The sequence below is a fragment of the Podarcis erhardii genome (genome assembly GCF_964252035.2).
Source record: "Podarcis erhardii genome assembly, chromosome: 10".
Classification (NCBI taxonomy): domain Eukaryota; kingdom Metazoa; phylum Chordata; class Lepidosauria; order Squamata; family Lacertidae; genus Podarcis; species Podarcis erhardii.
Window position 1 is genome coordinate 20,664,712 of NC_138500.1, and position 14,660 is coordinate 20,679,371.

The 14,660-nt window shown below is 48.8% G+C and overlaps 1 protein-coding gene across 20 annotated transcripts in view; it reads left to right on the forward strand.

The window, feature by feature from the left end:
- The window catches only part of BICD1 (BICD cargo adaptor 1), a 141,661-nt gene that overhangs the window by 94,576 nt on the left and 32,425 nt on the right, over positions 1 to 14,660 (forward strand). For all 20 annotated transcript variants that reach the window (XR_014160795.1, XR_014160796.1, XM_081878852.1 and 17 more), the window contains exons 6-7: positions 782 to 1,873; positions 13,016 to 13,167. Coding sequence is in view for 18 of the 20 variants with exons in the window: in XM_081878852.1 (XP_081734978.1) it covers positions 782 to 1,873; positions 13,016 to 13,167 (1,244 nt within the window). In the remaining 2 variants the exon portion in view is untranslated. The remainder of the gene's footprint in view (positions 1 to 781; positions 1,874 to 13,015; positions 13,168 to 14,660) is intronic.

The window sequence follows — 14,660 nt, forward strand, 5'->3', positions numbered from 1 at the left end:
AGAAACTGGAAGCAGTTAATAAGGAGGATACAAACCACAAGCCTGGATTCAGACAACATAAGCCAGATTCTTGCTTATTTTGTCCATGGTGCAACTGCAGCAATAGTGAGAGAGGAGCATTGTGGCAGCTTTTGAGTAGTGTACGCCAGCAGTGCTGCTTGCTCACGTAGCTATAGTTTAATATGATGCCTTAACTGGGCCCATGAACACAGAACATGAGAAGGAATTGTTTATTTACTTTTGCTAGCACAATACCAATTGCTTTATATATAACAGGAACGAGAACAACCACCATCACCCCCATAATAACCAACAAAGGTACAGGTTAAGACATTGTTTCTCTGGCATTTTAAATGAAATTATTTTTTTAGGTCTGATGGACAAGGAAGCTATATTTTAAGCACTGAAGCGAAGTCATCCATTTTGCTGTCTCAGTTGACTTTGAAGTTGTGATGTATCTGGAAGGTGCTTTTCTTGTTTTTTAACTTGTGCTTTTTTGTTGTGCTATTATTTTAGTGTATTTTTTTATTGTGAGCTGACCTAGGATGTATTTTTATGAAGGGGATCATACAAATGCCTTAAGTAAATAAAATGCCACTTTCTTGCAAAATTTAAGATACTGCGTGATTTCTTAGGAGGAAGAACTTTCTGACCTCAGCAGTAGCTGAGGTCCCGGTTCCTAGGCTCAGTCTTTTTAAGATACTGATGGGCACTGAGCAGTTAGTTTTGCACCCAGGTTCTTTTCTGAGACATTAATATTTTTCTCCCTGGGTTATTGCAGGTGGAGCGCGAGAAAGCTATTCTCCTGGCTAATCTTCAGGAGTCACAGACCCAGCTGGAACACACAAAGGGGGCACTTACTGAGCAACATGAACGGGTCCACAGGCTCACTGAGCATGTCAACGCTATGAGGGGTTTACAAAGCAACAAAGAATTGAAGGAGCTAGATTTTGAGAAAGGCCGGGATTCTGGGGAAGAAACCCATGACTATGAAGTGGACATCAATGGCTTGGAGATTCTGGAGTGCAAATACAAAGTAGCTGTCACAGAGGTGATTGACCTCAAAGCTGAAATAAAGGCCTTGAAGGAGAAATACAATAAATGTGTTGAAAACTACACTGAAGAAAAGGCAAAGTATGAGAGCAGGATCCAGATATATGATGAGCAGGTGACAAACCTGGAAAAGTCAACTAAGGATAGCCATGAGAAAATGATGCAGATGGAAAAAGACTTGCAAAGAATTACTGGTGTTGCAAATGAGAACCACAATACACTCAACACAGCCCAGGATGAGCTGGTGACTTTCAGTGAGGAGCTGGCTCAGCTCTATCACCATGTGTGTTTGTGTAACAACGAAACTCCTAATAGGGTTATGCTAGATTATTACAGGCAAAGCAGAGTTACTAGAAGTGGGAGCCTCAAGGGACCTGATGATCCAAGGGGGCTTCTGTCCCCACGGCTGGCTAGGAGAGGGATGGCATCTCCAATAGAAGTGAGGACACCAACTGAGCAGATTTCAAGGGAGAGTGCAGAAGCCAACAAAGAGCAAAGTCCAACAAAGACACCCACAATTTCTCCAGTCATCACAGCCCCCCCTTCCTCCCCAGTTTCTGACACTAGTGACATTCGCAAAGAACCGATGAATATTTACAACCTGAATGCCATAATAAGGGACCAAATCAAGCACTTGCAGAAGGCTGTAGATCGGTCGCTGCAGCTGTCACGGCAGCGTGCAGCAGCCCGTGAACTAGTACCTATGATTGATAAGGACAAGGAGGCCTTAATGGAAGAAATACTGAAATTGAAGTCCCTGCTGAGTACGAAACGAGAGCAGATAGCAACCCTAAGGGCTGTGTTGAAAGCCAACAAACAGGTAAGCTGTTAACTGCCCATCTGCCATTAGAAAGGTGGTGGTTGTTGTTGTTGTTATTTAGTAGTGTCCAACTCTTCGTGACCCCATGGACCAGAGCACGCCAGGCACTCCTGTCTTCCACTGCCTCCCGCAGTTGGTCAAACTCATGCTCTCTCTCACATAATTTATTTTATTTTAGGTACTCTTAACCCAAAATTACTTTAAAAGAATAGTTAAATTAATTTACTGCAACAGTGAACTTAGTTCACTTAGTTTTTATTGAACAAGTTTGAGCATTCTACAAAATAATAAATGTGGCATACACTCAAGATTACATTGAATTCCAGAGGCCTAGGGAACCAATCATATTTTGCTTTTACATGGGGTCAGCTCAGACCTTCTCAAAATTCAAACAAGCTCCTTTTTCTCTGTCCCTCATCTTTCATGTAATGCCAATTCCTTTCCTCCTTGTCTTGTTCAAGCAAACAATAGTTTGACATTATATGCAAGTTTGGGATTGGAAGTTGCTTCTAACAAACTATAGTGAGGCTTGAATGTAATGGCAAACTCTAAACGAGGAGAGGAAGGAAGGAACTGGAGCTTATGAGTGGAGGAGGCTGCTTGAACCTGTGGCATACTCCTGTTCAGAGCTTTAAATCTGAACCAACTCATAGTGTCCAAAAATTTATAACTAAGGCACTTTACAAGAATGTGTATTATGGAATCATGGAAATAGTTAATTATTCAGAGTTCGTAAAGACCTGAGTGGATACACAAACATGTTTAAAAAGACTAGATTTGACTTGAGCTACTTTTTTGCTGCAGTATAACATGGGTAGAGCAGTCCTATGGGAAGGGAGAAATCTAGGTAGATGTATTTTCCTTTGCCCAGGGGGCTTGAGCTGGGAGCACAGAAGGTGAGGGCAATTAAACACAAATGTATAATATATATCAGAAAAGGACAACCAGTTGAAAGTCTGTTTTGGCTAATCAGTTTCTTTCAGTCCCATCCATTTGTATATGAAATGCACATGAAGTAATGCATTTGAACGTTGTGGATATGTTTCCTCCGGAGTGTGGTATTATCAAACTTCCCCTGGATGCTAGATTAAATAGATGGGATTGAAAAAGACTGATTACACATATACCAACCTTTTGGTCTGCTGATAGTAAAATACTAAAATACGAGGTGCACACCAGCTAATTACGCTACCATAAAGCAATAAAAACAAACCAACCATAAACCAGCTAGGAAGGAATGTTTCTTCTCATCTTTTAATTGTGCTAGCTAGCAATTAACTTAGCTTAAAAAATTGTATAGACAGCCTACCCAGAAGGTTGAGGTAATTTTAATCTATTTAAGTATTTTAACTTTGGTACTTTAAAATAGTATTTTAAAATAGGGGTGTAGTTTTTCTTGTTTTATCTTTTTTATAAACTGCTTTGACTTTTTTTACAACCAAGCGGTATATACATTTTATGAAATGAACAAACATCAATAAGGGTGTGTGTAATAAATAAGAAATTCCGATACATATCAAAATGTGCAAAATGCATAAAAAACACCGCTTTTTTAACCAGTCAGGAGCTATCTGCCCGAGTTGCTCACACACTTTGCTTATGCGAAGATAGATAAGCGGCTCTGAAGATCATGCCTCAGCTCTGCACAACCTTGTTTTGGTAGTGTTGTTTATATGCTATGATTTCATGGGCTACCAGACTCATGTTATTCTATATTCTGTACCTCTGAATTATTCCTGCTAGTGTTGCAAGGAGATGAGGAATACCTGTTACCCATTCAAGATTTGCTCAAGAAGCAACAGAGACAGTAATGGAGAAAAAGAAAGCAAAAATTTATTGCTGAGCAATAAAGACCCAGAGGAATGATTTCCAGAGCCTGAGCCCTGGGGGCTTTGGGTTTATATACAGTGGTACCTCGGGTTACATACACTTCAGGTTACAGACGCTTCAGGTTACAGACTCCGCTAACCCAGAAATAGTACCTCGGGTTAAGAACTTTGCTTCAGGATGAGAACAGAAATCATGCTCTGGCGGCGCGGCAGCAGCAGGAGGCCCCATTAGCTAAAGTGGTGCTTCAGGTTAAGAACAGTTTCAGGTTAAGAACGGACCTCCGGAACGAATTAGGTACTTAACCTGAGGTACCACTGTACCATATTCCAAACAACATTAAACATTACATATTCATATATTGCAGCAAAATCAAACCAATGAACCCTTCCTGTGTCCATGTAAAGATTACTTCTGCTTTTCCATATAAATGCATAAGAAATCACCAACGGCCTTTACCCTATTTTCAGCAAATAAAGCATAAAGAGGAAAAAGAAACCCCTTTGGCAGTTGAAGCCAAAATCCCCCCTTTCTGTTATCAGGCAGATGCATTATGTTATGTGGCAAACATCCAATTTCCTGTTTCTCAGGTCGGCATCACTGTCTCGTGTTATTTTCGTGAGTCTGAGAAACAGTTTGAGGAATGTTCCTTACAGAAAGAATGCAGACGTAACTAAATATATGTTTGCTTTCTACAAGCACAGCAACAGGGCAGAGAGAGACTTTGATTCTTAAGATTTTAGGCATGTTTAGCGTTAACAATTAAGCATTATTAGGATACATGGTTATACATAAGCCATAAAGGTAAAACTCTTCCAGATGGCCTTGCCACACTAGTACAGGAATGTGTTTTAACTGATTTCGTTCTTAGAGTGTTGTTCCTGAACCAATAACTTCTGTGTGCCCAAGAGTTCTCACATCTCTAGAGTGGTGTTTTGGCTTCTAGTTGCTGAAGAATGAAAACTCGAAGAAGAATTATTTCAAAATGCTTTAATATTTAGATTGCTGCATTGCATATACAGATTGCTGGCTTTAGGCAACACGATCAATCCTAAATACAGCAACAACAAAGGCAAATGCTCTAATTGCCAAAACTTTAGTCATTGATCCAACTCTGTCACCCCCCCCCCCGGTTTTCCTGTAAAGGGATGTGGGTGACCCTGTGCTCTAAACTACTGAGCCCCTTGGACTTTCCGATCAGAAGTGTGCTGGACCCGGGGGAAAGGTACCGTGAGCGTAGTCTGAGTCCACACGAAGAGGGGCGAGGTCCGAGGCGGAGAGCCGGGCGGGGAACAGGAACGCTGGAACAGGAGGCCGAGCAGGGTACAGGAACACCGGATGGTCAGGAACAGGAGGCCGAGCAGGGAACAGGAGCACCGGATGGTCAGGAACAGGAGGCCAAGCAGGGATCAGGAACACAGGAAGGTCCAAAGCCAACAACGACGTTGCTCCCACAACCTGGGACCGGGCTGACTGGGCTTTTATCCTCTTCTAAGGCCAGGGGTGGTCCCGGCCCCCAGGAGCCCCGCCTCCTCTGGCCTTAAGGCGAGCACTCCTCCTGGGAGCAACCAGTTCCCTTCGCCTCTCTGCCCTAAGCCTCTGCAGATCAGGAGAGGCCGAAGGGTTACTGGGCCCTGGAGGAGGCTCACCTGTAGCCACTGAGTCCTCAAGCCCCTCTGGGGCCTGAAGGGTTTCACCTGGGGCCAGCTCCTGGTGCTCTGCCACAGGTGCAGGCTCTTCAGCATCTAGGCCTTGCCCCAGTTCAGCCGGCCCTGGAGGCGGGGACTCCTGTGCAGGCTGGGATTCCTCTGGTTCATCCTCTGAATCGGAATCCCAGGCCATCACACCATCCCCCCTCCCAGGCCCCCCCCTCAACCGAGGGTCCGGACCCGGCTTGCCGGGGTACGTCGCATGGAACTCTCGGAGGCAGGCAGGTGCGTGGACGTTGGCCGCTGGTTCCCAGGAACGGTCCTCCGGTCCGTACCCCTTCCAGTCAATGAGATACTGCAGCTTTCCCCTGCGGTATCGGGAGTCCAGGATGCGTTCCACCTCGTACTCAGGCTCTCCCTGAACCAACACTGGCTGCGGTCGGGGACGGTTCGGGTGGAACTCGTCGGGTGGGGCCACTGGACTCAGAAGGGACCTGTGGAAGACCGGGTGAACCTTCAGGGTTGCGGGTAACCGGAGACGGAATGCCACAGGAGAGACTTGGTCCACGATAGGGAACGGGCCGGTGAATCGGGCGTCCAACTTCCGCGAAGGTCGAGAGGGGTGGAGGTGGCGAGTGGAGAGCCAAACCAGGTCACCGACGCGAAGTTCCGGCCCCACCTGGCGGTGGCGGTCGGCCTGGGCTTTGTACGCTTCCTTGGCCTGGTGCAGTTGCTCCACCAAAAGCTGTTGCTGGGACTGGAGCTCTTGAAGCCACTCCGTCACCGCCGGGACCGCGGATGCCGGCAGCACATCTGGAAACAGCCGTGGATGATAACCGTAACTGGCCTGGAACGGGGTCTGCTGGGTGGACGCATTCACCGCGTTGTTGTAGGCGAACTCCGCCAATGCCAGGTGGTCGACCCAGTCATCCTGCTGGTAGCTGCAGTAACACCGGAGGTACTGCTCCAGCACCGCGTTCGCCCGTTCCGTCTGGCCATCGGTCTGTGGGTGGTAGGCTGACGAGAGGCAGACCTCTGTCCCGAGGGTCTGGTGTAATGCTCGCCAGAACCGGGATGTGAACTGAACGCCCCGGTCGGACACCACGCGCTCAGGTAGGCCATGCAGGCGGAAGACATGCTGAAGGTACAGCTGAGCGGTTTCCTTGGCTGTGGGTACAGATGGGCAGGGGGCGCAGTGCACCATCTTGGTGAAATGGTCGGAGAAAACTAGGAGGCAGGTACAACCACGAGACGGGGGTAAGTCCACTACAAAGTCCAACGAAACCGTGTGCCAAGGGCGCGGTGGAACTGGCAATGGCTGAAGTAGGCCGGGGGGTCGCCCGGTAGGGCCCTTGGCGCGCCGGCAGACATCACAACCAGCAACGTATCGAGCCACGTCAGCCTTCAGGCGGGGCCACCAAAACTCACGACTGACCAGATGGGTGGTCCGATACCGTCCAAAGTGCCCCGCTGCTGGGGCATCATGGGCCATCCGGAGAACCTCCAGCCGCAGTGGCCCTGGCGGGATGTACAGACGACCGTGGTGCAGCAGAAGGCCCTGATGCAGGACCAGCCCCGGATACTGTGGGCTGGACCCTTCAGCCAGCTCCTGGAGTCGTTCCTGGGCCCAAGCGTCGACCCGCTGCTGTTTCCGCACCCGAGCCTGCAGTGGCTCCGCCTCCTGGGTGGCCAGGAATGCAGCTGGAGGTAGGATCGTGGTGGGTTCTGCTTGCTGTACCGTGTCTGAGTTGTCTTCAGGTTTCCGGGACAGGGCATCCGCCTTCTGGTTCTGAGAGCTAGGGATGTAGCGGATCCGGAACTGGAACCGGGAAAAGAACAACGCCCACCGGATCTGTCTTTGGTTCAGCTTGCGGGTGGTCTGGAGGTACTCCAGGTTCCGGTGGTCGGTTCTCACCTCCACCGGATGTCGTGCCCCCTCAAGATGGTGGCGCCAGACCTCAAAGGCCACCTTGATGGCCAGTAGTTCCCGCTCCCACACAGTATAGTTACGCTCCGCTGGTAGGAGCTGGCGGGAATAGAAGGCACAGGGTAAGAGTGGCGCTTCAGGTCCATTCTGTTGAGACAAGACGGCACCGAGAGCCGTACTGGAGGCGTCGGTCTCCACCACAAAGGGTCGAGAGGGGTCAGGATGTTGTAAGATTGGCGCCCTCTGGAAACAGGCCTTCAACCCCTGAAACGCCTCCTCTGCCTCCTTGTCCCAGGAAAACGGCGTCTTTGGGCGCAGTAGCCGGGTCAACGGGGTGGTGCGATGAGCATAATCTGCGATGAAGGTCCGGTAGTAGTTGGCGAACCCCAGGAAACGCTGTAGGTCCTTGCGGTTCCGGGGTGCCGCCCATTCTCGAACCGCTGCCACCTTCCCAGGGTCCATCTGCACCCCATCTGGAGAGAGCCGGTGTCCAAGGAAGTCCACAGTCCGCTGATGGAACTCGCACTTGCTGAGCTTTGCGTACAAACGGTGCTCACGCAAGCGCTGCAGCACGGTCCGGACATGTCCCTCATGGCGAGCCGGGTCACGGGAGTAAACCAGTATGTCATCCAAGTACACCACCACGTACTTGTCTAACAAGTCCTGGAACACGTGGTTGATGTAGCGTTGGAACACAGCAGGCGCGTTGCACAAACCGAAAGGCATAACCAAGTATTCGAACTGCCCGTACCGGGTCCCAAATGCTGTCTTCCACTCATCCCCGGCTCGGATCCGAATCAAGTTGTAGGCCCCCCGGAGGTCCAGCTTGGTGAACACCTGTGCCCCTTGCACCCGCTCCAGCAACTCTGAGATAAGGGGCAAGGGGTACCGGTCTGGGATGGTAATTTTGTTCAGGGCTCGGTAATCATGGCAAGGGCGAAGTTCCCCACATTTCTTCTTAACAAAGAGCACTGGTGCCGCGGTAGGCGAGGTGGAAGGCCTAATGAACCCACGCTCCAGGTTCTTGCGCAAGAAGTCCTGCAAAGCCTCGCGCTCTGGCTCTGTTAGAGAATATAAGCGACTCACTGGTAAGGGCGCTCCGGGCTGGAGGTCTATGCCGCAGTCAAAAGGTCGATGCGGCGGCAGCTGGTCTGCCCCCCGTTCCTCGAACACGTCCTGGTAGTCCTGGTACACGGCTGGGAGCGTGGGTGCTGCCTCCTCCGTGGGCGCGGCCGCCAGCGTCTCGGATTGAGCATGGGAACATGGGTCTGGGAAGTGCACAGTCCGTTTGACCCAGTCAATCTGAACGTTGTGAGCTTCCAGCCAGTCCATCCCGAGCACGAGGGGGAACCGGGGCATAGAGGCAATGTCCAAAGTTCGCAACTCCCGGTGCTGCTGGAGACACAGGACCAGGGGCTGGGTCTCCTGAGTAACGGCTCCTGAACGTAGAAGCCGTCCGTCAATTGCTTCCACCTGGACCGGTTCTGGCTTGTTCCGAAGTGGCACCTGATGATGGGCAGCAAAAGCAGCGTCCATATAAGAACGGGTTGCTCCTGAATCCACCAAAGCATGGGTAAGAATCCAGGGCCCACCTGGAGGGTATAAACGTACCGGAACCATAAGATGTTGCAAGTCCATTGGTGCGGGCCCATTCTGCGCTGTTTGGGACCCCCGGTAGCTAGGGCCATCAGCTACTGGGGGTTGGCGGTTTCCCTGCGGCTGGCGTTTCTCAGGGCAGGACCGAGCGTAGTGTCCACTTCCGCCACAGTAGAGACATAGATTCCCCTCCCGACGCCGCACCTTCTCTGCGGGGGAAAGGCGTGGCCGCACTGCCCCGAGCTGCTTAGGCTCCTCCGATAACTCAGTTGTGACCGTGGGGCTGCCGGAAGAAACTGGTGCCGAGAACTGGAGGTGTCGTCGGCCCCGGGCCTGGCGACGATCCTCCAGCCGGTCGTCTATCTGTAGACTCCGTTGAATGAGAGTGTCTAGCGTGGTGGGGCGTTCCATTGTGGCCAGCTGGTCCAGTATCTCGTCCGAAAGCCCTTCGAGATACTGGTCCCGCAATGCCGAGTCGTTCCAGGTCAAGTCCTGTGCCAACAGCCGAAACTCCGTGGTATATGCGGCCACCGTGGACTCGCCCTGTTTCAACTGCCGAATCGCCCGGTTGGCTTGACTCCCTTTCTGGGGGTTGCCGAACGCGGCCTCCAAAAGATTGCAAAACCCCATATAGTCTGCCAGCAAGGGGGAGTCTTGCCGGAGTAGCGGCAACGCCCACTTGGCCGCCTGGTCCTTTAACAAACTAATCAAAAAGTGCACCTTGGTGCGGTCGTCAGGGAAGTTCCGGGCTCGCCCCTGAATATACAGCTTGGCTTGGGCGAGGAACATGGGAAAGCTGGCCGGGGCTCCATCAAATTTCTCGGGCAAAGCCACTGGGTACTTGCCAGGAGCCGGGGCGTCGGCCCCAGGAGCCGGTAGGGCTTCCAAGCGCTGCTGAAGTGCCGTAACCGCGTCGCTGAGCTGCTGCACGGTGTGAGTCAAGGCCTGGTTCTTCTGGGCCAAAGCCACCAGCGCAGCCACCTGGTCAGCCATGGCCTCTGGCTCTTCCCGAACGCACCCCAACGAAGGGGGAGTGCGGGTGTGGCGGGAGCAAACTGTGCTGGACCCGGGGGAAAGGTACCGTGAGCGTAGTCTGAGTCCACACGAAGAGGGGCGAGGTCCGAGGCGGAGAGCCGGGCGGGGAACAGGAACGCTGGAACAGGAGGCCGAGCAGGGTACAGGAACACCGGATGGTCAGGAACAGGAGGCCGAGCAGGGAACAGGAGCACCGGATGGTCAGGAACAGGAGGCCAAGCAGGGATCAGGAACACAGGAAGGTCCAAAGCCAACAACGACGTTGCTCCCACAACCTGGGACCGGGCTGACTGGGCTTTTATCCTCTTCTAAGGCCAGGGGTGGTCCCGGCCCCCAGGAGCCCCGCCTCCTCTGGCCTTAAGGCGAGCACTCCTCCTGGGAGCAACCAGTTCCCTTCGCCTCTCTGCCCTAAGCCTCTGCAGATCAGGAGAGGCCGAAGGGTTACTGGGCCCTGGAGGAGGCTCACCTGTAGCCACTGAGTCCTCAAGCCCCTCTGGGGCCTGAAGGGTTTCACCTGGGGCCAGCTCCTGGTGCTCTGCCACAGGTGCAGGCTCTTCAGCATCTAGGCCTTGCCCCAGTTCAGCCGGCCCTGGAGGCGGGGACTCCTGTGCAGGCTGGGATTCCTCTGGTTCATCCTCTGAATCGGAATCCCAGGCCATCACAAGAAGGTTGGTGGTCTTTGTGATGGGGTGAGCTCCCATTGCTCTGTCCCAGCTTCTGCCAACCTAGCAGTTTGAAAGCACACCAGTGCAAGTAGATAAATTGGTACCTCTGCAGCGGGAAGGTAAACGGTGTTTCCATACACTTTGGTTTCCATCATGGTGTTCTGTTTCTCCAGAAGCGGTTTAGTTATGCTGGTCACATGACCCAGAAAGCTGTCTGTGGACAAACACCGGCTTTCTCAGCCAGAAGCAAGATGAGCGCCGCAACCCACAGTCGCCTTTGACTGGACTTAATTGTCCTGGGGTCATTTACCTTAACTTTTTACCTTTCCTATATATAGCAGCACTAGACAGCTCAGTACAGTCAGTATATTTACTGGCAGGTAGTTCACTAAAAAAGTACAACACAGTTCCTACCTCTGACTGCCTCTTGTTCTAGGCAGACATCTTACAAATAGAAGGTGTGCTAGCAAATGTTCTCCCAGCAGAAATTCAACAGTTGATTTCCAGCCAGCCACACTACCAACACCTTGTTACAAATTCAGGGCTACTTATACTCTACTTTGTGCTGAATCATTGGCATGGCTTTGACTCATGCCTTACATGTAGTTAAAGTTTGTGGGTCGTAAATCCTTTGACCCATTGAGTCTGCTGCAACGGCCCTGCAATAAATTTGATTTATTGCCACTCCCACAAACTCCAATGGCGCCCACACGCTTCCACTCCGCACGCTGCCACTCTTCTCAGTTGCCGGATAATAGCAGAGTTTACACGCAGCGTAAAATGGCTTGTCTGTGTCGACGTGGTGCCTTCAATAACTCAGCTCGACACCAGTGCTTCTAATCTATAAGTATTTAGAAGCATAACAAACAGAAAAGAAAAACCTGCCTCTAACAAAAATGAAACTACCTTGCTCACATTCTCAGACAGACTGCTCTCCAGAGAGAGCTCAGCCCCCACAGAGCACAGATCAAAGGAACATGGCCGGGTTATGTGGGCAGTGCACCCAGTTAATAAGAACGCTTCTGAAGTGTTAACTCTTAACTGTCCAGAACCACAACACATGTTCCTTGATTCACACCTAACAAGCTGCAGGTACAAGAACAGTATATTCAGATTAACCCTGTCTTGACCTTTGTTTGCAAGCATAACTTATTCCAACAGGATCGTTTCATTTTGCTGTTGCAAGCTGCCACATTCAGTGACAGTTACAGGGAATGCACATACAGCAGGTTAAAATCTAGCTTTTCCAGGTGATAGGGCTGGAATTTTGTGCTAGGATTAAAGATGTTCAAAAGAGGCCCGGGTCCTTTATCTGTTGTGATAGCTGCCTTGGCTCCAGTTTTTAGAAGGCTGTGGGGGACGTGTTTTAGTTATTGAAGGCCCTCTTACCTTTTCTTTTATAACTGAGGCAGTGGAACAATCACCCCATGTATTTGCTACTATGGTGGCAATGAGACATTAGTTGGACACCGATAAAGGATGCTGTAATAGTGTTATTTCTAGCACCAGCAGGTATTGGCTCGTAGTTGACATTGGAGACCCCTTCCAACTCTACGATTCAAACTGTTTTGATAGCATTCTTCTAAAGAATTGAGATTGGATGTAGGCACTAGTATTTCAGAGATCTGAAGGCAGTTTGAAAGAGTGTCATGTGTACACTCATCCCACTTGGCCTCCAGTAAATGGGGTTTGCAGATATTTGTATTGTTTCAAAACATTTGACTGGAGTTGACAGCGGGGCAAAAAAACATTATACAGTGGTACCTCGGGTTACAAACACTGCAGGTTACAGACCCTGCTAACCTGGGAGTAGTACCTTGGGTTAAGAACTTTGCCCCAGGATGAGAACAGAAATCGCGTGGCAGCGGGAGGCCCCATTAGCTAAGGTGGTACCTCCGCTTAAGAACAGTTTTAGGTTAAGAACAGACCACCGGAAAGAATTGAGTTCGTAACCAGAGGTACCACTGCACCATCGGGATGAAGTATCCTTCAGACTGCTTTCACCTTTTTTCAGCCAAAGAAAACTTTTGCCTCATATGTTTGAAATGCAGTGTATTCCAGTTGTATTGTATAAGCCAGACAGAAATAAATTTGCACTAATTACATGCTGTGTAAATGTGAGTATATTGTCTCAGCTGGTTAAATATTACAGTTGTTGAGCTAAACATAGCATCTTCGCTTCTGTTTCTTGTAGTTTCTGTTCCATCCAGCCTACCTTTACTGTCACAATCAGTATGCTTCTCAATCTCGTTTGCTGGAAACCACAGGAGGGGACAGTGCTGATGTGCTCAGGTCCTGCTTACTGGTTTCCCACAGGCTTCTGGTTGGCCACTGTGAGAACAGGATGCTGGACTGGGTGGGCCACGGGCCTGATTCAGCAGACTCTTCTTATTTTGTGTTCTTAAATATACATACATATATAATGGCTGTGTCTTTGCTTCAGACAGCTGAAGTGGCCCTGGCTAATCTGAAGAATAAGTATGAGAATGAGAAGGCCATGGTGACAGAAACCATGACTAAACTACGTAATGAGTTAAAGGCTTTGAAAGAAGATGCAGCAACCTTCTCATCCTTGAGAGCCATGTTCGCAACCAGGTACCGAAATACTTTTTAAAATAAATAAATAAATTTAATTTCGTTATCATATATACCTTGACATAAAGCAATCTAAATAATAAAGAAAGATAGTACATTGGGATAATGCAAGTGATTTTAAAGAATACAGTGGAACCTTGTTTCCAGAACACATGTTATTGTACATTTTGGCTCCCAAACGCCAAAACCCCAGTAGTACCGTACTTTTCTGTATATAAGACGAGCTCTGTTTACTTTATAATAATGTTTTAAAACTGGGGGTATCTTATACACACGTAGTGGGTATGGGTGATGGGTGTTTGGTTCCATCCCCCTAAAAAGCCCAACAACTTATACACGGGGGGGGGGGGTGTTATACGGTAAATGCTTCCATTTTCAAACATTTTGCGGAACCTGAACATGCCCTTGCAACCAATGGGAAACCGCGCCTCAGTTTTCAAACATTTTGGAAGCCGAACAAACTTCCAGTACGGATTTCTTTCAAGAACTGAAGTACCACTATAGTCCATTTATTCCTTTTTCTCATTAAGAGTTCTCAAAGTTCATTCTTGCTTAGCAGGCAGATAGTTAATGCTTACTATCTTATAGTGCAGTGCAGCCCAGCTGACTTAAATAGGGCTTACCGGTACTTTCAGGTAAGTGGGATTAGGATTGCAGCCCAAGTCAAACACCCCAACTTCACAAGTCCATTCCCCCACCAGTCTCTACAGCAATCTCTATTATCAACTGGGATAAAGTGCAGATCCCTGTTATGACGTCTTGTGCTTCCAGCGATCACACTCTTTCAGAAATATGGCCTTCTTTCCCAAGAGAAACTAAGACAAACACGTAGTTATTTATGTCATAAGGGCACAGGTTCATTTCAGTTGGGATATGAGGTTATCAGTTATTATGAGCTGAATATGCCCAAGATTCTTTTTATAATGCATTCGAATTACTTTTAAAGGAAACAACAACAAAAAAGGCACAAAATTCAAACTTATAATCTTAAAAAGGGGGAGAAACAGGCTTATGAAGCAGTAATATCAAAAGAGATTAGGGCATACTTAACAGTACTTTGAATTAAATTAAGAGGAAAAATTGATACTTTAGTATGGAGAGGTATTAGGCATATAAATAATAAAAGTTTTCAAATTCCCTAAAACTTTCCTATTTTTACTGCAGAATTTCTGGTGAGCCTGATACTTTAGTAAAATTTGGGAGTTACTTAGTTTGATTGTTCTTTCTTTCTGAGCTTCACTGGAGAGTTTCAGTTCTTTTCAAATGCAGTCCATGTAGCAGTTAATATATAAAGCAGTGGTTCTTTTATATTAACAAATTTGCCATTAATAAAGCATTTAGACAGTTGGGAACAAAAAAAAAATCAGTTATTGATAAGCATCAAAGTTCACTTAAGTGCAGAACATTGTGACTTTTTGAGTGCTTGGCTTGTACTGAAATGAGAGTTCCTGTAAGCAAAGAAGCTCTGCTTTCAGTATAATTAAATATGCTTC